Consider the following 24950-nt stretch of genomic DNA (forward strand, 5'->3'; position numbering starts at 1 on the left):
CACTGTTTGGGTGCATGGGAGAGCTCGGAAGGGAAGGAGTGCCATTTTGGAATGCAGACTTTGATGGAATGGTCTGCGGGCATCATGTTGCGTTTGCAGAGCCCCTGATGTACCTAAACAGTGAAAATCCCCCACAAGTGACCCCATTTTGGAAACTAGACCCCCCAAGGAGCTTATCTAGATGTGTGGTGAGCACTTTGAACCCCCAAGTGCTTCACAGAAGTTTATAACGCAGACCCGTGAAAATAAAAAATCTTTTTTTTTCCTCAAAAATGGATTTTTAGCCCTCTATTTTTTATTTTCCTAAGGGCAACAGGAGAAATTGGACCACAAAAGTTATTGTGCAATTTGTCCTGAGTATGTGAAAATAAAAAGTCTTTTTTATTTCCACAAAAGTGATTTTTTAGCCCCCAATTTTTAGACCCCCAAAGTTGGTAAATAGTGGAAACCCCTCAATTATTGCTCCAACCCTATCCCCAACACACCCCTAACCCTAATCCCAACCTTAACCCTAATCCCAACCCTAATCCCTAATCCTAATTCTTATCCTAATCCTAATTCGCACTAACCCTAATTCTAACCCTAATTCTAACCCTAGTCCTAACCCTAACCCTAGCCCTAACCCTCGCCCTAACCCTAGCCCTAACACTAATGGAAAAATGAAAAAAAAATATTTTCTTTATTTCATTATGTTTGCCTAACTAAGGGGGTGATAAACGGGGGGGTTATTCACTATTTTTTTATTTTGATCACTATGATAGATTATCTTAGTGATCAAAATGAATGAATGGAATCTGACAGCCAGAGCCTGCAGAATCCCGGCGGGCGCACTGCGCATGCGCCCGCCACTTTCCCCGGATCCAAGATGGCGGCGCCCACCGGAGGACATCGGCAGGACGCAGGACCACCGAGAGGGGACCCTGGACCACGGAGAGGTACCGGGGGGATCGGGGACCCTCTTTCTCTCTCCTCTGATGTGCGATCACATCAGCGGAAAGAGAAATTAAATGCAAAATCACGGCTTTTTTCGTGATCGCCGTTATAGGGTTAATAACGGCGATCGCAAAAGCGAGGTTGGTAAAAACCGACCCGATTCATGTTCATGTTCATGCAGCCGAGACCCCAGAGAAAATCCGACACTGGGAGGCGCTATTTACTTACTCCACAGCGCCGTGAATTCATGGCACTGTGGTTTAAGTACCCTTAATTACCGCCGTTAAAAGACGTATCGGTGTAGTCGTTAAGGGGTTAAATGTTTGTATTTGTTTTAAGTTATTATTTACTATTAGGGTTATTGGATTTATTCTTGTGTGTTGCAACTTTACATATCTGAACTCATTATTTTGATACCACAGGCCGGGAAGGTCCCGAGTACCACCCACTGTGATCTTTGGAGCGAACAGCTCTCTGCTGCCTCCTATCATCCGGACAATTACACAGTTGGTCGATGATCAATGGAGAAGGCCGCAGCCTGTTCGCACCACAAGGCCTGCTATCACAAAATTAACTGTGTACGCATGGCATATACACCTCTGGTTTCCAACACGGGGAATATGTGTACGCACCCTGGTAGGGTCACAGCTAACTTTCAGATAACCCCAAACTACTCGCTGCCACCACTAATCTGTTTTGGTCGATTAGACAATGTTAAACGGTAGTTATCTCTTTGAGGCGTAGTTTACAGAACAGAAGGAACAGAACTATTACATTTTACATTTAATCCAAAGGGAGGCAGTGTTTGTGGAAAATATACAAAGGATTTTACAAGGGGGACAAAACAATACAGCATAAACAGTTACATAAAATAAACAGGATTAACAGGAGAACTTAATACACCGATCTCAGAGATGATTCAGTTTAGCTGAAGGAGAGTTCTTCAATTGGTCTGTCGATAAACAGGGACCCTACATACATGACATATAACGCTCTGTACGAACTCTGATAATTGGGATCCATCTTTAAGCAGACCCTAAGTCCCACCCGCATACCCCTCTATGATAACCTCACAAGGGCCCGGTTGTGGGCTGGACTCAGCGCTTCATAATTTTTAGTAATTCCCAATTTATGTAATAACGCCTCATAGAGCAATCACAGAAGATCGAGACTGATGTCATCTTTTGTATCAGGATTTTGGCTACGCTTAGAAACCGTACATGGCTTATCCGCTAGTGGTTATAAGGCCCCTATGGATTTGGGGGTTTATGGTGGGGGTTATAATCATGAGAAAATGTGTGTAATTTTGGCCTAGTTATCCTGGTTCCAACAATGTACATCTCTTTAATATTGGATGTTTAGAAAATCCAATATTCCATATTTTCTCCCGGAGCTATACTGTCTGCTGATTTATTGTAAGTGCAGTGACCATAGCTATTTGAAAAGGGTGCAAGATCGTCTTTGATCCACATAGATCCTAATTACCTTTTCCTTAGTCACCTGGACATAATGAGGAATCCTTGCATTTTAATTAATCTGCTTCACATAGCTGTCACTACCATCTAATATATAAAGCTCAAGTGTGTGTATGTATGTATGTACTGTATGTATGTATGTGTGTATGAGTGTATGTCCGGGATTGGCATCCGCACCGTCGCAGCTGCAGCCACAAAATTTGGCACAGTCACATGTCTGGACCCAGAGAGTATCCTAGGCTATGTTGTGAGGCAAAATTTTAACCCTGCTCGTTCCAATTCACCAAACAATTTTGCCCCTATCTACATAATGGGGAAAAAGTGTGTGTATATCAAGCCCCGCCCCTCATTATGATGTCATAATGGTTGCCATGGCGATGCTGATGTCATCATGGGTTGCAAGCCCCACCGTTCATTATGATGTCATATTGGTTGACTATGGGATGGAGGATATGTGATGGGTATATGGGCACTGGACTATGGGATGGAGGATATGTATGACGGGTATATGGACACGGGACTATGGGATGGAGGATGTGTGATGGGTATATGGGCACTGGACTATGGGATGGAGGATGTGTATGACGGGTATATGGGCACGGGACTGTGGGATGGCGGATATGTATGATGGGTATATGGGCATGGGACTATGGGATGGAGGATATGTATGATGGGTATATGGGCATGGGACTATGAGATGAAGGATGTGTGATGGGTATATAGGCACTCGACTATGGGATGGCGAATATGTATGATGGGTATATGGGCATGGGACTATGGGATGGAGGATGTGTGATGGGTATATGGGCATGGGACTATGGGATGGAGGATGTGTGATGGGTATATGGGCACTTGACTATGGGATGGAGGATATGTATGATGGGTATATGGGCACGGGCCTATGGGATCGTGGATATGTATGATGGGTATATGGGCACGGGACTATGGGATGGAGGATAATTATAATTTGCTATGACTAACCATAGTTAGTTACTATGCCCAGGCAGCGCCGGGCTCGTAAGCTAGTTTTACATAAAGGCATCCACCATTGTCTCCTCAAGACACATGATAGGTGAAAGGAAAAAAGGGAGGGAGGACAAGGATTTTTAATATTTTCTATTACATACGCCCTAATGCTATGTGCACACTTCCGGAATTCCTGCGGAAATTTCCGTGGGAATTCCGCAACTCCCTGCTGCGGGAAATATGCTATAATTCTGCATGCGTAATTCCTGCATATTTCCCACGTCTTAACTAGCATTTTGCAAGTGTAATTAGCTTGCAGAAAAATAAGCGTTTTCCAAACGATCTGTAGCATTGCTTGGAAAACTGACAGGTTGGTCACACTTGTCAAACATAGTGTTTGACGAGTGTGACCAACTTTTTACTATTGAGGCCGCCTATACAGCATCAGTAGTAAAAAGATATAAATTTAAAAATAATAAAAAAAATAAAAAATCGTGTTTTTCTCACCTTCCGGCGTCCCACGCAGCGCCCTGATCCTCGTGATGCTCCCGGCAAGTCCCATTCCCAGCGATGCCTTGCAACAATGACCGTTGATGACGTAGCATCACGCAAGACCGCTACATCATCAAAGGTCATTGTCGCAAGGCATCGCTGGGAACGGGAGATGGCGGAAGCATCGCTGAGGCCTGGGGACGCTGCGAGGGACGACGGAAGGTGAGAATAACAAGATTTTTTATCTTAATTCTATTTTTTACAGGGATATGGTACCCAAAGCCTGGAGGAGAGTCTCCTCTCCTCCAGACCCTGTGAACCATCCGCACATTTTCCGCTTACTTTGTGCATGTTGGGCACAGTCACATGCGGAAAGTAAGCGGAACAATGCATTTCTATGTGTGCGGAATCCCCACTATTCCGCACAAAGAATGAGCATGCTGCGTATTTTTCTGCGATGCAATTTTGCCATGGAAAAATACGCAGCATTAGCACAGCATGTGCGGAATGCCATTGAATACAATGGGCTGCTTATTTTATGCAATTTTGCAGCATTTATGCCGCGTTTTTGCGTAAAAAAATGCGGCAAAAGCGCATAAAAAACGCGGGAATTCCAGACGTGTGCCCATAGCCTTAATGTTTGTAATTGTTTTTAACCACTGTGTTATGTTTGGTATTTTTTTCATAATAAACTTTTTTTTTTATGTGCAAACCTTTTTTTGCATATACTTTTTTTTTTTTTCCATTGATTGTTTCTATACGCTTGACTGGCACTACTAATATATTAATAGTTGTGCCCACTGCATTTTTCTCACATCAGTTTCACCAGATCACACAGAAAAAGCATGTTTTGACATGCTCGGTGGGCTTTTTTCCCCTTTAAGACACTTCCTTCTTATGGTTGGGTAGCACAATGCATTGAAGAACTAAACACTCCAAAAGATGAATCTATGTTACTGTTCTATTGGTAGAAGAATATTTAGAATTGAGAGTCCTCAGTGGTTGATACCTTTGATACCACTGAGGACTCTCAATTCAAAATATTCTTCTATCTACTGGCTAACACTGTACAAATATATATATCTTTCCTGTTCTATTGGTAGAAAGGAGCATTTTTATATAGAGGGCAATAAAATTCAGAAGCCTATATCTCCTCAACAAAGTATTAAAAAACAATAAAAATTAAAAAAACTGTTTTAATTAGCTCTTCAGGAACTTTATGAGGAGCTTTATAATTACAAATAAAGTCGTGAAATGTCCTTTTTAACTATATGAGCAACACAATAAAAACAATAAATGTGCAAACAGAAATGGTAGGAGAAGGACCAAAATGGACCCACAAATAGATGCATTGGCAGGCACCCGAATTTTATCCAGACGCGAACTGATGAATGGATTCTGATGGGCACAAATCACTAATGTTGAAAGGAGGGAGGTGAGAGTGTCTGGATGCAACATGTAAAGAGAAATTAATGCAGCGTGCATGAAGAAGCATAGCAAACTGTGGCTATAAGAAGAAAGACAGAAGAGAAAAGAGGAGGGGCAAGTTGGGAGAGGGACAAGGCCTAAATATGTAAATTAATTCTATTAAGACATATTTGGACTTTTAGCAAATGTCACATATTACGTAGCTTTGCTTTGTATTTTTCAGATTGATTTTCAGTGAAGTTCTCACATTTTGACTCCACTATGAGTTTTCCTTCATCTGTGGGGCACCAACTGTGAAAGGCTTGAGCTGATTCTGTATAGAATCTGAACTTTGTTCTCAGATTTGCTCAGGATGAAGCTATTTCGTTTTAGTAATTTGGTGTTTCATTGAACATAAATAGATAATTGATTTACATATTGTTTTTAATACTTTTGCCAAAAGTGAATCACCAACCTTGGGAATAAATTGGAAATGCAATTTGCCACCAGTATCCTACCTGAAATTTACTTCATACAGTGTAGTTTTTCTTATCAGTCATGGGGCTGAGTTTATATTTTTGTGATCAAACTGTTGCTAAACAGACACCAACTACATCTTGTTGGCCCCTTTGACACATTGAGAGATAAATTAAGGCACATAATTATTTTGCACATGACATTAAATAGTGTGAACAAGACAAGGCACTTCCAGAAAGAGTGGTGAACAGTAGGATACCCAATCCGTCAGTTATACTGCAAAAACACTTGGCACTTGTTTTAGTGTATTCAACAGGAATATTTATTAATTGTGGCAAATCAACAATTTGGATTTGCCACAATTAATAAATGTTCCTGTTGAATAGACCAAAATGAGTGCCAAGTGTTTTTGCAGTATTTAGATAATACTGACCAATAGATTTGAGAAAAAAGACTTGCAGGACCCTAATACTGCGGTGATATCTTCAGTCCATGTCTGCTGGACCAGAGCACTGTGCATTTCCTACTTGCCGGCATCCCCGGTACTTCTTATTATTAGGCCCAGTGGAGTGTGACATTGCTGCGAAGAGATGCACTCCTTACTTCATGCCAGTCCTGCTAATCAGAAAAGGCACCAGGGATGTGACCAGGTAGGTAGAGGTTTGATGGGTTCTTGTCCAGTGCCCACAGAGTACTGACGTGGCTGCCTAACCATGGTCCTGCAAGTCTTTTCGCTCAATCTACTAACCAAGATGATGCTTTTCTAAAATAGCTAAAGTGTGAAAGATAAACTGTGGATATCCCATCAACTACTTCAATAAAATAACATGGAAACTTATTAATGCAATTCAACTAATTGTACATATTTTTTCTAGGTGTTGAGTGGGGTTTGCATTACCCAGAGGCGAATGGACAATACCAATCTCCAATCAACATCAATTCAAGAGAAGCTCTATATGACCCTTCATTGCTAGAAGTGAAACTGTCTCCAAACTATGTTGTTTGTCGAGATTGTGATGTTATTAATGACGGTCATGTAGTGCAGATCCTCCTAAAGTCAAAATCAGGTATGTTTCAAAAACATTTTAAAGTCATCTCATATGTACAACCTAGCTGGGGGGAGGGTGGACTAGAGTATGACAAGTTGTTATAAGAAAATGATTTGCTATTGCATACAAATGTTTTCCTTTATTTGTTAATATGTGACAGAATGGACATGTTTTCTTTAGACCTAAGTTGCTTAAAGACCCAATAAACTAAAATTAAAATCCACATAAGCCTTTGGCGTATTTTAATTCCTGTTCCAACTAAATGATAATATTTATGTGTAAATTATGATTTTAAAGTTAAATTAACGTGACATTTATCTAAACATATGAAAAGAAAGCAAATAGATTTGAAATATACTATTGCATGCAGCAAGTGTATTTCACATAATGGGGGAAATTTATTAAAAGTGTCCAACTTTTAGACAGTGTAAGCTTAGACGAGACAGTCCTACAATTCTACAAATTTATCAAAGTCTTTGATAAAGTTGGTGCATTTTTAGATTAATCAACCCTCAGACTTTGTTAGATTTTTAGTTTAAAAGGGTTGCCCCATGAACAAAGTACTTTTTAATTAATAGTAGGGATGAGCAGACGAGTGTAAGTTCAGGTTCAGGCACTCGACCTAACTTTATTCCAAAGTTCGGTTTGGGTGCCAGAACTGTACCTGAACTTGAACCAGAACCTTAACCCCATTGAAAACAATGGGGACCCAAGCTTTTGAGCTGAAAAAAAAATCTCTCTTTCTCACTCTGCAGCGAATTTCCTCTGGGAATCCAAAAATTGCAACAGACTTCTGGGACAAGTCTGTGTTCAGCATTTAGCAACGGACACTAACTTTTAAGTTCAAGTTCACTTATCTCTAATAAATTGATCTTCAAATATAAGTCATTCTCTTTTCATCCTCAGCTTTTTTACAGATGGTGTTATGTTTGCATCAAGAATTTGTTGAAATTGAATCCATTGTTTCCTCTACCTGTGAAATGTTAAAACCCCAAAGCATGAGTGATCCACCCCCCATGCTTAATGGTTGGTAAGATGGTTTTTTCCGGAAATTCTGTGCTCTTTATTCTCCAAACATACCTTTGATCATTGTGGGCAAAGAGCTTTATTTTAACCTCATAGGTCCACAGGACTTGATTCCAAAATACACCAGGCTTGTTTAGATGTTCTTTTGCATACTTCCGACGTGAAATTTTATGGTGAGGGAAAAGGCGTGTATTTTTGTGATGACTCTTTAATGAAGGCCATATTTGTGCAGATGTCTGAACAATAGAACAATGTACCACAACTCCAGAGTCTGCTCAATGTTTCTGAAGGTCATTTGCAGTCAAGTGGGGTTTCTGATTTGTCCCCCTTGAAATCCTACGAGTAGCTCTCACTGAAATTTTGCTTGGTCTTCCAGACCTTATTTTGACCTCCACTGTTCCTGTCATCTGCCATTTCTTAATTACATTTCGAACTGAGGAAAGGGCAACTTGACAAGAGATGAGCGAATATTTCAATATTCAGTTCAGCTCACTATTTGCAATAATCGCTGATTTAATCACCTATTTAATCACCAAATGTAGCCGAAAATACAAAGCACAATCCCCACCAGTCAGAGAGAAGTGGTTCCCACGCTGTCAAAAGACAGCATGAGCACTCAGCTGTGATTGAGGTATAAAATTTACCTCCGGTCACTGGTAACAGCTGATGAGACTACAGCTCCCATCAGCTTATACCTGCTGCCGCCAATAACAGTAAGAGCAGGAGTGGTGGATGGGAGTATCCATCATCTGCTCCTGCACTGTAAGTAAATAATTAAAAAACCCTGCTTGGAATCTCCTGTATTTTTGATAACCAGCTAGGCAAAACTCACAGCTGGGGCTGCAACCCTCAGCTGTCAGCTTCATCAAGGCTGGTTATAAAGAATAGAGGGGTCCCCACGCCATATTTTTTATTTAAATTAATAATTTAAAAAATTGGCATGAGATCCCCCCCAATTTTTGACATCAGGCTTGCTAAAGCAGACAGCTGGGGGCTGGTATTCTCAGGGTGATAAGGGGCCATGGATATTGGCCCCCCAGACTAAAAATAGCAGCCTTCAGTTGCCCAGGAAAGGCACATCTTTTAGATGCACCAATTCTGGCACTTTACCTCACTCTCCTCACCTGCCCTATAGCGGTGGCAAGTGGGGTTCATATTTTTGGGGTTGATGTCACCTTTATTTTGTCAGATGACATCAAGCCCATGGATTACTAATGGAGAGGCATCTGTAAGACACCTATCAACTACAAATCCTATAGTTATATGGTAAATAAAGACACAAAGTGCTTTATTAGAAATAAGACTAAACACAGTTTTCCATTTTATTTAAAAAGAACAAACAGCTATACTCACCTAATACCTAATTCCATCAAAGTCCTCATTATCGTGTGATAAAACTAAAATAAAAAAACAACAATATCCCTCACCTGTCGGTTGTTCTGTCCGACGCTGCAATCCATGTCTGGGGGATAAATAGTTTTCAACATGGACGGTGCCAAGATGCGACCGTCCAGGCTGAGAATCATTGGTGACTGATCTGCTGCGAGCTCAGTGTCAGTGACTAGCAGTGACGTCATCAGAATAATAAGATTATGTCTTTGTCTGTAAATTATGAATTATATGCATTGTGCTAACTACTGCTAATGCTTGTAATGGGGCAAACTTCTGCACAGGACCTTACTAGGCAGATCACCTGTTTCCCTGTGGGCCAGTATGAGCCTGTGGCTATGGCTAAATGGATGGTGTGAAGGATGGGGGATTTAATGGCAGATTACTATCCTCCTGAAACATGTGTAGCTGTAACAGGGTGCCTGGCACAGCAGGCGGACCAGGACTTTTCAGCTCCAGAGAAAAAATTCATACCCCCTCCAGCTAACAGTCTCCAAGCTCCTATCGGAAGACCACCTGTGGAGACCATGTATAATTCCATATGGACAATATGAACTTATTGTATATGCTAGCCACACACTGGTTACATTTTTGAGATCTCTGGAAAGGACCAAACGCTTTCCAGGGACTCAATTCGTTCAGCACCTCAGGATGGGGAGATACATAGAATGGCTAGTAGGAGCCAAGTAGCCATGCCTTGTTTGGCCTCCAAGATGTGATCTCTCTCTGATATATGCTTTCTTTTCACTAAGAAAGTGGGAGCTACGTCAAGTAATGTGCTATAAAAGAACTAGGAACTAGTTGGGCCAAGTGCACACATCATCGAACATTAAACCGGTAATTGACATGGTCCATAAGTTTATCTTTTGTACTTCACCCATATTTGCATATCTGACCATTGTTGATGGAATATGTTTGGTGCAACAACTCCATTCCTGTCTGAGTGTTTAGTTGCTTGATTTGTATGCTGTTTATATAGTAAAAAAAAAACTTCCAGAGGCTCAAACAGGGAGAGCATGTGACAGTATTTCCTGTATATCCTGTGTCTGTGAATGAGAGAAGCTTCCTCCTGTAGATGCTACATAGATAGAGGCACACAAATGATTTATTACTGATCTATTCAGCTTATCATATATTGTTCTTGTTTGTTCCTGAATAAAGAAGCTCTGCTGTCACACTCTTGGAGAGTATCCTGAATAATCCACTGCCAACAATTGTATATGTCTAACCATTATGTATATAGTGTATTGTTTAGTGTGCCCTTAAGGTGATTAAATATATACTATTGTCTCAATCCACACATCCGTATTCTGATATAATCCTGTTAATGGACTGGGCTTGTATCTAACGAGGAACTGGAGGCAGTCATACCGGGCTGACCAGGTTCTTTGCCACTGGTGCTAGTGAGTGGGGCATGTCAGCCTGTCAGGGTACTGGGTGAGTGTGATGCCACGTCAGTAACTGCGTGGGCCACATCCGATCACTTCTCATGCCTACCTGGGCCCATGTGGACAGGAGGTGTCTGTGTAAAACTGTATCAAGCTTAAATTATGTGTTCCCAGGGAATGTAGTTGGTGCAAGTGGGGACACCCCACTACATGATCCTTCTGACGTAATAGTGACGTCAGGCGGGATGGGGAGGAGCAGGTTCATCACAGATTGCTATTATTCTTCACTACTGTTTTGTCACACATAATCTCTGTACAGTACAGGGTGGGCCATATTTACAGATACACCTAAATAAAATGGGAATGGTGACAGTTTTCTTGCGTAGGGTGTCTTGCATTGAAATTTGCTGCAATGACTCGGGTACTACGTTCACCAGACATCAACACAATTTCTATCCACTCCTCTTGTGTTAACCTCTGCAACATGTCAAAGGCTGTAAACAAAGAGAATTGTGAAATTAGTTTGATGTGTCACATGACCCTTTTCCCATTGGAAAAAATAAAGTTGGATCCAAAATGGCCAACTTCAAAATGTCCGCCATGGTCACCACCCATCTTGAAAAGTTTTCCCCCTCCCATATACTAATGTGCCACAAACAGGAAGTTGATATCACCAACCATTCCCATTTTGTTTAGTTGTATCCATATAAATGGCCCACTCTGTATATTTATTTCCAATAAGTTTTATTGGTGTTTTAAACATTTTTAAAGGATATGGATATAGGGTGAGGAACAGCAGGAAAGGAAAAAAAAAGTAAAAAACTGTTGGGAGGAAAGAAAAACTAACAATGGAAAGGGGGAATAGGAAAGAAAATTTCCTGTGAAGACAGGGAAGCCCCCAGAAAGTGGGGGAATAGACAGGCAGACATATACATACGAATGCTTTAAATTTTACATTAAGTAGCGAGGATGTAGCATTTTACAGTATAAGATTAACTTTCCACTATGACAGTGCTGCTTACTAGAAAGGCCGCAACACCTGAAAGAAAATTAGTAAATTTGTACATGGCAAACAATTATTACTTAGTTTCAAGCTCCTAAAAAAATAACCACAATTTTACAATTTAAAAAAACTATATGTGAGCCCGTCCCGTCCGGGTACACTTAAATGTGACCCTAAGACCGAGTGTAGGTGATGTCCGGTTTCTTTATAGGCAAATAAAATGGAACAAAAATCCTATAAAAGAAAATACAGCAAAAAAGACACTAAATGTCTTTATCCACCAGGAACTAGCTATATCACAATTGTGATAGGTCCAGTAAGGAAGTCCACTGTTATGGTTCAGGTCTATCAATCAGGAAGAGGGTTTGATTTTGATAATGAGTGCCCAGGGGTGACCATAGAAGATTCTAGTCCAACTCCAGCAGATCTCAAAAAGTCCATTCCTCCCTCCGGAGAAGATATGTTGAATATTTTCGCTGCAAATTTTACTTGTTGAGTGGAATGCTGAGACCAGTTATAGGGAATATCAGCGCATCTGAGCTCACGGGTAATATGTTGAAGAGTTTTCCTTTTCTTTAGAGTTTCTTTAGACAAATCTTTAAAAAACAATAAGTGACAATACGGAGAGGCATGGAAATTAGAATTCTTTGCTATGTCAAGGAGGATGTTTCTTATCCAATTAGGATAAAAGGTAACAATGACATCTCTAGCTATACCAGATGGAAGTGAGGGAGGTCTCCGAACTCTGAAGACGTTTTCTATCAGATTTGGCTCTTCAGTATTTGGAAGAACATGAAGAATCATCTTAGAGACATAACTCTTTAATTGGAAGGACGGAACAGACTCCGGAATCCCTCTAATTTTAACATTACTTCTTCTTTTAAAATCTTCAAAGGTTGCCAAGTTATTTTTTAAAGACTCAATATCCTTTTGAATCTTTTCCACAGTATTAGAAAGGGTTAAACAGCTCTGAATTTCCTTGTTATAGATGCATTCACGATTAGAATATGAAGATTCAGTAAGCTTTGAGTCCAGATGCATAGTATCAGAAGCTTTATTTGGGATTGAATGAGACTCGTCAGCAATAGAGAACTGTGTATTCTGAAATAACCTCTTAATAAAAGTATCAAATGCCTTAGTTTTGCTTAAAAATGTAGCTTCAGTCAACTTAGATTTAATTTCAAGCATAACTTTTGGCCTGCCATCGACAGTGTTGTCTTTTCCCAAATTTTGCAAGAATATTAAGAGGGCTTTACATAAATTGAGCATGAATCCCTCTGTAGGGTGATCATTGGAGGCAGGTATTTCATCTAACAATGTGATATTAGAAAGACATTGCCCATCACTCATGTCCGATTTTCCTTGACTCAATTCAGCTGAGTCAAATTGCATAAAAGGATTTTCTGCATATTGAGAATTGTTGTTTCTCGATAAATTTTCTAAAGAAGATGAAATTTTGTCAGAATAATTTGAGAAGTCAGTTTCCCTGCAGTCAGGGGAGTCCGTCCCTTCAATGAATTCTTCTGAATGGATCCTCTCCAAGGCTTCTAATGAATTAAAAGAATTGTTTGAGTAATTTGTTAGGTCATCTGAATCGCTGCTATTTTCAGATATAGTCAGATCATCCATAATAAAATGAGGATAGGAGCCAGGACCTTTATTACTATTCTTCATATCATTTGAAGTAGCTTTATAAGATACATAAAGGGTGCCTCCTCCATCTAGGTGGTCATTTCGGGATCCCTCATTTTCATCAATGGGCAGACACTTAGCCTCTTTTAGCTGTATCCCTCCATCTGCTGAACCTGTCTTCCCAATGTCATTAATCTCCCATTTTTTATTTGGTTTAAGTGTGAGAGAATTATTCCCTGCATCTTTATGACTTAATTTAGCTCCGGTAAAATCCCTTACCTTCTGTCTAGGAAGGGATTCACTGGAGAGGTTTTGTGACAGCTCCGTGCTCCCATCCTCCTTCGTCACCATCTCAATTGCTCTGCCTCCCTCACCACCATCTGTCCTTGGCACAAAGACCGGCGCATCATGTCTTAGCTTATCTCCTGTATGTTGTTTTGGCAGCAGTGTCTCCTCCAAGCCACGCATCTCTGGAACCGCTGACCCATGCTGTATTAGACCCTTTGTGTCTCCCTGTTTTCCTCTTTGCATCGTCGCTGGGTTGGAGGTCACCGCAGTCACCCGTCTGCTCTTTAGATCTTCAGGGGGTGTCATGAAAGCCGCGGTGAATACAGGAGACCTCCCATTCCTTTCCATGAGCTGCTTTACAGGTGGTATCCTGACCATCTTCTGCCACGTTGAAACTGCTGACTCACTCTTTCTTCTCTGCAGCGTCACTGGATTAGATCTCCCCACGGTCTCCCGGCAGCTCTTTAACTCATCGGCGGCTATCACTGGAGCTGCGGAGGATACAGGAGTCCTCTTATTACCTCCGGTGTGGTGTTTTCCCGATGGTGTCCCATACATCTCGTACCGCGCTGGAACTGCTGATTCACTCTTCCTTCCCTTCTGCAGCATCGCTTGATTGGAGCTCTCTGCTTTCACCCGGCAGCTTTTTAGATCTTCAGCGGCTGTCCCTGGAGCCACATTGGAAGCAGGAGCTTTCTCATCTGGTCTCTGATGTGCTGCTTGTAGTTCTCGGACCCCGGTCTTCCCCAATGTTTAGCAGGAGATTGTACCTTGAGCCCGAGGCTTCCTCATTCCTCCTGAGGAGAGAAGGCCCCCGCCTGTCACGGTAAAATATCTCTTCTCCCTGAAGCAGCTCCATTCTTCTTGGTGTTTTGTCCAGGCATAGTCCAGGTGAATTACAGGGTAATTATTCCACTTTTAGTAAGCTATAGCTGCTTTAAAAGGGGAATTGCAGGAGCTCCTGATAAACAGGTTTGCTCCCTTCCCCTGCAAACCATGCCCCCCCACTCTTTATATTTAGAGTTGATTGACTTTTTCTCCCTATTTCTGTTGCTAAGATGTGAGCTGTGACATCATCTCACTAAACAGATTAACCCCAAAATCGTTGCTGTGCTGTGTTCCCTGCCCTGGTTTTTATACAGGCTACTAATGACTGCGCTGCACTATGTGTGGTACTATATTATGTGATAGCTGCCATCTACCATGGTTCTTATGGAAATTATTTTTTTCTATCAGGGTGACTTTTGGACCACTATAACCTTTACTGTCTATGCCTACCTTACACAAGAAAATCCCATGACGGATAACATGATCAGGGATAAAAATTCTCCATTAAATGTCACCTACTTAACCCAGCAGGAAGTACGGCGGCGTCTACAAATCACTAAAATTGACAAATCCCCGAGCCCGGATGGGATACACCCCCGAGTACTGCAGGAATTAAGCACAGTCATAGATAGACCACTATTTTTAATCTTTAAAGATTCCATAATAACAGGGTCTGTACCACAGGACTGGCGTATAGCAAATGTGGTGCCAATATTCAAAAAGGGGACAAAAACTGAACTTGGAAATTATAGGCCAGTAAGTTTAACCTCAACTGTGGGTAAAATCCTGGAGGGTTTTCTAAGAGATACTATACTGGAGTATCTGGAGAAGAATAACCTTATGACCCAATATCAACATGGGTTTACAAGAGACCGTTCCTGTCAGACTAATCTGATAAGCTTTTATGAAGAGGTAAGTTCCGGACTGGACCAAGGGAATGCAGTGGACGTGGTGTACATGGACTTTTCAAAAGCTTTTGATAAGGTGCCACACAAAAGGTTGATACATAAAATGAGAACAATGGGGATAGGGGAAAATATGTGTAGGTGGGTTAAGAGCTGGCTCAGGGATAGGAAACAAAGGGTGGTTATTAATGGAGCACACTCGGACTGGGTCACGGTTAGCAGTGGGGTACCACAGGGGTCAGTTTTGGGCCCGCTTCTTTTTAACATATTTATTAATGACCTTGTAGGGGGCATAGAGAGTAGAATTTCAATATTTGCAGATTACACTAAACTCTGCAGGGTAATTAATACAGAGGAGGACAATTTTATATTACAGGAGGAATTATGTAAACTAGAAGCTTGGGCTGATAAATGGCAAATGAGCTTTAATGGGGATAAATGTAAGGTCATGCACTTGGGTAGAACGAACAAGTTGTATAATTATGTGCTTAATTGTAAAACACTGGGCAAAACAGTCACTGAAAAAGACCTGGGTGTATGGGTGGACAACAAACTCACATTTAGTGGCCAGAGTCAAGCAGCTGCTGCAAAGGCAAATAAAATAATGGGATGCATTAAAAGAGGCATAGATGCTCATGAGGAGAACATAATTTTACCTCTATATAAGTCACTAGTGCGACCACACAGAATACTGTGTACAGTTCTGGTCTCCGGTGTATAAGAAAGACATAGCTGAACTGGAGCGGGTGCAGAGAAGAGCGACCAAGGTTATTAGGGAACTAGGGGGTCTGCAATACCAAGACAGGTTATTACACTTGGGGTTATTTAGTTTGGAGAATCGAAGGCTTAGGGGTGATCTTATTACAATGTATAAATATATGTGGGGACAATACAAAGACCTTTCTAATGATCTTTTTACTCTTAGACCTGTGACGGGGACAAGGGGGCATCCTCTACGTCTGGAGGAAAGAAGGTTTAAGCATATTCACAGACGCGGATTCTTTACTGTAAGAGCAGTGAGACTATGGAACTCTCTGCCATATGATGTTGTAATGAGTGATTCACTACTAAAATTTAAGAAGGGACTGGATGCCTTTCTTGAAAAGTATAATATTACAGGGTATATACACTAGTCTCCTTAATATTGCGTTGATCCAGGGAGCTAGTCTGATTGCCGTATGTGGAGTCGGGAAGGAATTTTTTTCCCCAATGTGAAGCTTACTGTTGCCACATGGGTTTTTTTTGCCTTCCTCTGGATCAACATGTTAGGGCAAGTTAGGATAGGATATGGGTTGAACTAGATGGACTTAAAGTCTCCCTTCAACCTTAATAACTATGTTACTATGTTACCTTGTCTTTGAATGTTACCTTTGATATCCTGTGGCTACTTTTTCCCTCATTCTCCTCTTTCAGGAGATTCCTTTGTCACATATATATTTTTTACATGCATGTTTTGTAGGCTCACGTGCCATATTCTGGCAAAAATTATGTTTTTTAAAGATACCTAATAATATCTACCTATATACTGTATAGTATGTATTTTTTATCGAATATATGATTATTTTTCTGCAGATTTTATTTATATTTATGCATGTGCACATGGATAATGTTTTTGTCCTGGCCTACCTCCTTTTGGTTCATAATCTTCTGCATTATGTAAAATACAGACATATTTAATCACTCATGCAAACTGAATTGCAAATTGACCAGTTCATTTCCCAAAATTTGATATAAATTCGATTCACAACGAATCAATTCACTGATCTCTATTAAACATTGATAATAAAGGAATTTTACTGTCTTTAAATAGAAACATTAGTTATTGCAAAGTACAAATCTAAATTAGTAAGCTTTTTAAGCTATTTTTCTGCTGTACATGAGAACATAGTCTTGTTCTTTGCTAAAGCTTTCTTAACAAACAATCTTTTGCATAGCCTAACTCTTATCAACTTGATGAATTGAATGCTTAGTATTCATAGCAACAATATGCCAGCACTAAACACTCCTTTGTTGTAATGCTGAGGACGTTGTATGCCAGCTGAAATTTGGAGACATTCCTTCCATTTATAAAGAAGAATAAAAAGTTCAATATGAAATCAGTTTTGCATAGAAAGTCCCCTCATTGACCTTCATAAAACTTTGCATGAATTTTCTAGTGATTTAAAAATAATATTCTAAAAAGTCAAACAATTCTATTCCCATATGTTTTGCATAAAAAATAAAGAATACTGTATGTATATATATATATATATATATATATATATATATATATATATATACAGTGGGGAAAAAATGTATTTAGTCAGTCAGCAATAGTGCAAGTTCCACCACTTAAAAAGATGAGAGGCGTCTGTAATTTACATCATAGGTAGACCTCAACTATGGGAGACAGACTGAGAAAAAAAATCCAGAAAATCACATTGTCTGTTTTTTTTTCATTTTATTTGCATATTATGGTGGAAAATAAGTATTTGGTCAGAAACAAAATTTCATCTCAATACTTTGTGATATATCCTTTGTTGGCAATGACAGAGGTCAAACGTTTTCTGTAAGTCTTCACAAGGTTGCCACACACTGTTGTTGGTATGTTGGCCCATTCCTCCATGCAGATCTCCTCTAGAGCAGTGATGTTTTTGGCTTTTCGCTTGGCAACACGGACTTTCAACTCCCTCCAAAGGTTTTCTATAGGGTTGAGATCTGGAGACTGGCTAGGCCACTCCAGGACCTTGAAATGCTTCTTACGAAGCCACTCCTTCGTTTCCCTGGTGGTGTGCTTTGGATCATTGTCATGTTGAAAGACCCAGCCACGTTTCATCTTCAATGCCCTTGCTGATGGAAGGAGGTTTGCACTCAAAATCTCACGATACATGGCCCCATTCATTCTTTCATGTACCCGGATCAGTCGTCCTGGCCCCTTTGCAGAGAAACAGCCCCAAAGCATGATGTTTCCACCACCATGCTTTACAGTAGGTATGGTGTTTGATGGATGCAACTCAGTATTCTTTTTCCTCCAAACACGACAAGTTGTGTTTCTACCAAACAGTTCCAGTTTGGTTTCATCAGACCATAGGACATTCTCCCAAAACTCCTCTGGATCATCCAAATGCTCTCTAGCAAACTTCAGACGGGCCCGGACATGTACAGGCTTAAGCAGTGGGACACGTCTGGCACTGCGGGATCTGAGTCCATGGTGGCGTAGTGTGTTACTTATGGTAGGCCTTGTTACATTGGTCCCAGCTCTCTGCAGTTCATTCACTAGGTCCCCCCACGTGGTTCTGGGATTTTTGCTCACCGTTCTTGTGATCATTCTGACCCCACGGGGTGGGATTTTGCGTGGAGCACCAGATCGAGGGAGATTATCAGTGGTCTTGTATGTCTTCCATTTTCTAATTATTGCTCCCACAGTTGATTTCTTCACTCCAAGCTGGTTGGCTATTGCAGATTCAGTCTTCCCAGCCTGGTGCAGGGCTACAATTTTGTTTCTGGTATCCTTTGACAGCTCTTTGGTCTTCACCATAGTGGAGTTTGGAGTCAGACTGTTTGAGGGTGTGCACAGGTGTCTTTTTATACTGATAACAAGTTTAAACAGGTGCCATTACTACAGGTAATGAGTGGAGGAAAGAGGAGACTCTTAAAGAAGAAGTTACAGGTCTGTGAGAGCCAGAAATCTTGATTGCTTGTTTCTGACCAAATACTTATTTTCCACCATAATATGCAAATAAAATGAAAAAAAAACAGACAATGTGATTTTCTGGATTTTTTTTCTCAGTTTGTCTCCCATAGTTGAGGTCTACCTATGATGTAAATTACAGACGCCTCTCATCTTTTTAAGTGGTGGAACTTGCACTATTGCTGACTGACTAAATACTTTTTTTCCCCACTGTATATATATATAATATTACCATCAAGTGCTCACTTCCTCTTTTCACACAAGATGGAAAATGATCAGTTGGCGTCTTGCAATCCACACAGTCAGTTTTTCCTTCCAGTTACAACATGCATTGGGCTGACAAGATGTATCCTCACAGTTCTGGAGGTGACTCAAAGAAAGACACAATTATATAGAGCATCTTACTAGTTATAGGAGAGAAAATATAGAGGGAAAGTAAAAGGTAATAGAATGTGTGGCGGCCCTGAGGGTCCAGTCGCCACAGAGGTACTGCACCTCATCCAGAGGTGTGGTACTCCGCTCTCGGGTAAGGAGGGGACACTACCCAGTACCCACACACTAGCATCCAACACTAGCCCTCTTCAGGCCAGTGAGGGACTAGGTAGAGGGTGTGGGTGGAGAAAGTGGAGAAGGGAAGGAGCTTAAGGGAGTGACAGTGAGAGGAGTGTGATCAGTGAGTGCTGGGGACTGGAGCAGTGAGGAGCTTGTCCTTGGACTAGACAGAGATTGAGAAGAGAAGGAAGGAATCCACCCGTGGCACCCAAATCCACGCTGGCTGTAGTCGGGTGCAGGGACCAGGTCGGAGTAGGAGACCGGCCCCAGACTAGTGGAGAAACTGATGACTCAGCTAGCAAACTGGAGTCTACAGCATCTGTATGTGTTGCAGCCATATTCACACACATTCCCTGAAAAGGCAGCCACATAGGATCAAGGGGACCTAGAGAACGTTGTCCAGCAGGATCCAAGGCTGCTGGCTTTGGAATGTGTGTTAGGTGCAGGGTTGGAGAAGTGGGAGCCAGTGCAGTGAGAAGGCCAAGGAAGGAACATCAGAAGAGGGTGCTGGTACAGTGTACCCCAAATTACCTGAGAGCTGGCTGGACCACAGACACGGAGGACAGAGCACCCCAACTGGGGATTGTAACTGAAAGAACTGTGAGTAAAACTGTGAAGACTGCACTCCACTGTGTCCTCTGACTTATTTCCAGCGACACCTGCCTTGCACTACAACCATTTCCATCATCTACTATTTTATATCTGCCCTCAGGCCTAGCTCTACCCATGGAGAGCTGTACCAAATGCCCCAGCGGATCTGAACTCCAATGTCGGCAATACCATCCATTGCTGAACACCACGGGTAGCGTTACGTTAAATCCCATCTTTATTCCCCCAAATCATCATCTTTAATTCTAGTGCATGCCCAGGGCCATGGACCAGGTCACTGCTGCCGTGACAACCTCTGAAGAACTGACTGGCCCGGTACCGAGTACCCCCGGCCCTAGCGGGTGCTGCAAATGTGCATGAAATATAACTCCTATTTTGAATGTTTAAAATATTAAAACTATATGCTTATACAAAAAAAGTCTTACCAAACAGATATGTTATGTGCACAGCTGTAGTCCAATAATGTATCGTAACATATAGCAGGCTGAAAAATTTTGGTTTTTAGTCAGTCCCACTACCTAATATTATTGGCTACTACTTAGAACCTATTGGGGGTATAAATGTAAGCCAAGTCCATGTTATCTATGTATACATAAATTGCAAGAGCACCAGCACCAATATCGTGCACATAAGAAATGTACATGCTCTGGTTATGTTCAGATCATGTAACATGTCCCCGGACAGTTATGAGAGAGTGCTGTATTACACCTCTCACGTGGATGCCGCTATATACACTTTGTAACAGGAATTTTGGAACTACTGTGCCGTGGTCTGAGGAGAGCCTGGAGCAGCATAACTAATTGAGCACCTGACTCTTCGCTAGAGCCCCTGATGGTGAGGTTTGGTTTGGCCTCCGATGAACACCAGGTGCTACTCCAGGACACACAGCAGCTGCCCCCCAGGGATTGGTAGCAGGAACAGCCCAGAGGGAGGGACAGCAGATGCAGTCAGGCACTAAAGGAACACAGGGACCATGGATACAGACCATGGCTGGTATACATATGGGCACTGGCAGGTGCAGGCTGGTTTGGCTGGTATACAGAAGAGAGCTGGAAGGTGCAGACTGGACTGGCTGATATGCAGATGAGCACAAGCCGGTGTGGACTGGACCATTTGATGCACAGAATAGGTCTGGCAGGTGTGGACTGATCCGGCTGGTAGACAGATCAGCAGTGGCAGGTGTGGACTGGAACGGGTGGTGTACAGATGAGCCCTGGCAGGTGTGGACTGGATCGGCGGATGTACAAATGGACACTGGCAGGTGTGAATTGGACCAGCTGTTGTACAGATGAGCAGTGACATGTGCAGTGTCACGATCCAGGTTGGATCTGACAGATTAAATGCACAAAGTAACCTTTTTTTTTCCTTTGGCTGTGTGCCAAAGGTGGTTTTGCCCCCGGTGGCCATTAGGGTCATTGCACTGTGGTGATTTCAGTTGTAGTTTTCCCCCCGGTGGCCATTAGGGTCATTGCACTCTGGCTACCTTAGTTTGTGCACATAATTATGTAACAGGTGTGATTGCGCTATAAAAGAGTATCAGGTGTGCTAATCACTGTTGGTTAAAGTTCCTCATTTGCAAGCAAGCCTGGGTAAAGAATGGAGCTGAAGGAGAGTCACTGGCAGCCCAGTCAGAGTGCTGGAGTAGCAGCTATGGTGTCTGCAAGGAGGGCTGGCATGGATTGGTTGAGCGTCAGATATGGTGTCTGCAAGGAGGGCTGGAATTGCTTGGTGGTGTGGCAGCTATGGTGTAGAGCTGCACTCAGAATGCTGGACTTGGTTGCGGAAAGCTAGACTCAAAATGTTGGACTCTTTGGCAGAAAAGCTGGACTCATTTGCTGGACTCTGTTTCTGGACAGCTGCACGCAGGTGTGGACTCTGTTTGCTCCAAGGCTGCACTATGGTGCTGAGAAGATCCGTTGCTGGACAGTGCACGCAGATGTTGGACACGGTGGAGGAAAAGATGCACACAGGTGGTGGGCTCTGTTGCTGGGAGCGTAAGCAACTGAGCAAAGCTAAGTGGTGTTCCCCTGTTATGTCACTTTTCCTTATGTGTGTTTAGTGCAGTGGTGGGATTAGTTTCCACACCGACCAATTCCCTAGTGAGGGTTTAGGTGCAGGGCGAGTCATGGTTTTTAGGTTCCTGATCGGCACCCGGTGCGGAACCGGCCTTGGGAATGTTAGGAGTGTAGAGACACTGACTCAGGGGAGTGCAGGTGGTCTCCACGTCCCCCGTTCCCTATCGCAGGGCCGCCAATGTTACCCAGGTTTTCCCTATCCCCTTGTCTTATTGTATTAGTTACCGGCCTGCGGGCCGTGTCACATAGGACAATTACACGTGCCACGTCCTGTTGTATCAGTTACCGGCCTGATGGCAGTGTCACTCAGGACGGGGCACGTGACATGCAGACTGTACCAGCTGATGTACAGATAAACACTGACAGGTGCGGACTGGACCGGCTGAAATTGAGATAGACAAGGAAGCATGGGCAGACAGGTAGACTGAGTGACAGATACTGAAGACCTGACATCTACCAAGTGTGCTAAGCGCTAACTAACTATGTTGCTCAGGCACCTCCATGCTGGGAAAGGTCCTTTAAATAAAATGTGTCACCCAGCTATTGGCTGTAGACACTTTAGGAGGGCATGTGGCCCCTTTAAGAAGGAGGGAGCACACATGCATGCCCTAAGCACAGTGCCCAGGGATCTGTGCATCTTGCTTTCACACAGGGCAGCAGCAGATAAGGAGGAAGGAAGAAGTGCAGGACAGGAGCTGCGGTGATAAGTAAGCTGTGTCCCTGCCAGGGAAGAGGGGCAGCATGCAAGAACATTTGCACCACACAATGTATATCTCACTGATCAGAGCTCTATCAGCATTCCACTTGTGTTAACTGATTCAGCGCTGTGTCTGGGATTTGTACATTGACTCTCTGAAGGTGGCAGTAGGATAGAGGTCAAGCTTGTTATCCCTTAATTAAGTCTGCAGTATCTTGTTTCAGATGGTGCAGTCTCATTGCTGTAGGAAGGAGTGGCTAGCAATCAATTAGACTTTGCTTGTACTAAATGTCAGTCCACTAATCCCAACATGTGTTTTGCCTGGGCTACTGGCTCTATCTAGGAGCATGATCAACTGCCTCTGTGGTATTTGTAAGGACCATATTGTGATTGACAGTTGACCCAACCAAAATTAAGATAGTTTATTGTTGCAACTCTGTCCTTCTACAAACGTATCTGGTATACAAATTCAGAAACATTGATGCAAAGTGTCAGTCTATGCAGAACAATAAGAAATCATTCACAAAAGAATGACATATACAGAAATAGCATTACTATAAAGCAATTCAGTATAAAGAGATTTGCTCCTGAGAATTGAACTTACAACCGCCGATACACCTTTTAATGGCATCAGTTAAGGTTACTTATTCCTCAGTGACGCTTTTTAATGGCAATGAGAAATAAGGGTATAAAGCATCTCCCCCCAGCATCAGAAAATCTCCGGTGTCTCAGCTACAAGGGGTAACTGAGATGCTGGAGAGCATGATTCGGGTTGGTTTTTACCGTCCTCAGTCTTGTGATCACCGTTATTCAATGAATAACGGCGATCACACAAAAAGTCTGATTTCCCATTAATTTCTCTCTCCTCTGATATGATCTAGCATATCAGAGGAGAGAGAAATGGGGGCCACGAGCCCCCCAAGTACCTCCACATCCCCAGATCCTTCTGCGTCCCCCGGCCCTCGACATCGTCTTCCTAGAAGAAAATGGTGGGTGCATGTGAAGTGCGTCTGCCGGTCGGTACCCGGCAACAATATGAGACTTTTCCTATTGGTTTATTTTGATCACTGTGATAGAGTTTATCACAGTGATCAAAAAAAAAAATAGTAAATCAAACCCCCCTTGGTCACCCACTTATAGGGTAAAAATTATAAAATAAAAATATTTTTTCCATTCTTTGCAGTTAACGTTGGGGCTAGGGTTTGCGTTAGGGTTGGGGTTGGGGCTAGGGTTACGGTTGTGTTGGGGGTTATGGTTGTGGTGTTGAGGTTAGGGTGGTGTTAGGGTTATGGTTGTGGTTAGGGATTGGATTACAGTTAGGGGTCTGTTGGGATTAGGGTTGGGGTTAGAGCTGTGTTAAAATTGGGGGGTTTCCACTGTTTAGGTATATCGGGAGGTCTCCAAACATGACATGGCACCAGCCATTGATTTCAGCTAATTTTGTGTTCAAAAAGTCAAACGGTGCTCCCTCCCTTCGGAGCCTTGCCATGCACCCAAACAGTGGCTTTCCCCTACGTACGGGGTATCGGCGTACTCAGGAGAAATTGCAGAACAAATTTTCTGGTCCATTTTCTCATTAAACCCTTGTGAAAATAAAGTTTGGGTCCAAAGTAAATTTTTTGTGAAAAAAGTAAAATGTTCATTTTTTACTTCCAAACTGCTTAATTCTTGTGAAGTACCTGAAGGGTTAATAAACTTCTTGAATGTGTTTTTGAGCACCTTGAGGGGAGCAGTTTTTAGAATGGTGTCACTTTTGCGTATTTTCTGTCATAATGACCCACCAAACTCACTTCAAAGGGTTTTGTAAATTTTGTTGGAAAAGTGAAAAATCGCTGGTAAAAGTTTAACCCTTATAGCAAAAAAAATATGTTTCCAAAATTGTGCTGATGTAAAGTTGACATTTGGAAAATGTTATTTATTAACTATTTTGTGTGACATGACTCTCTGATTTAAGGGCACAAAAATTAAAAGTTTGTAAATTGCTAAATTTTCTAAATTTTTGTCAAATTTCCATTTTTTTCATAAATAAACGTAAGTCATATCAAAGAAATTTTACCACAAACATTAAGTACAATATGTCATGAAAAAA

The 24950-nt window shown here is 42.0% G+C and overlaps 1 protein-coding gene across 1 annotated transcript in view; it reads left to right on the forward strand.

Moving 5' to 3' along the window:
- Positions 1-24950, forward strand: part of CA8 (carbonic anhydrase 8) — a 166398-nt gene that overhangs the window by 46625 nt on the left and 94823 nt on the right. Inside the window, exon 2 of the mRNA XM_073583951.1 lies at positions 6626-6817. Within this exon, the coding sequence (XP_073440052.1) occupies positions 6626-6817 (192 nt within the window). The remainder of the gene's footprint in view (positions 1-6625; positions 6818-24950) is intronic.

Source organism: Dendrobates tinctorius, unplaced genomic scaffold (genome assembly GCF_039654945.1).
Source record: "Dendrobates tinctorius isolate UK_male_01 unplaced genomic scaffold, ASM3965494v1 ptg000082l, whole genome shotgun sequence".
NCBI lineage: Eukaryota > Metazoa > Chordata > Amphibia > Anura > Dendrobatidae > Dendrobates > Dendrobates tinctorius.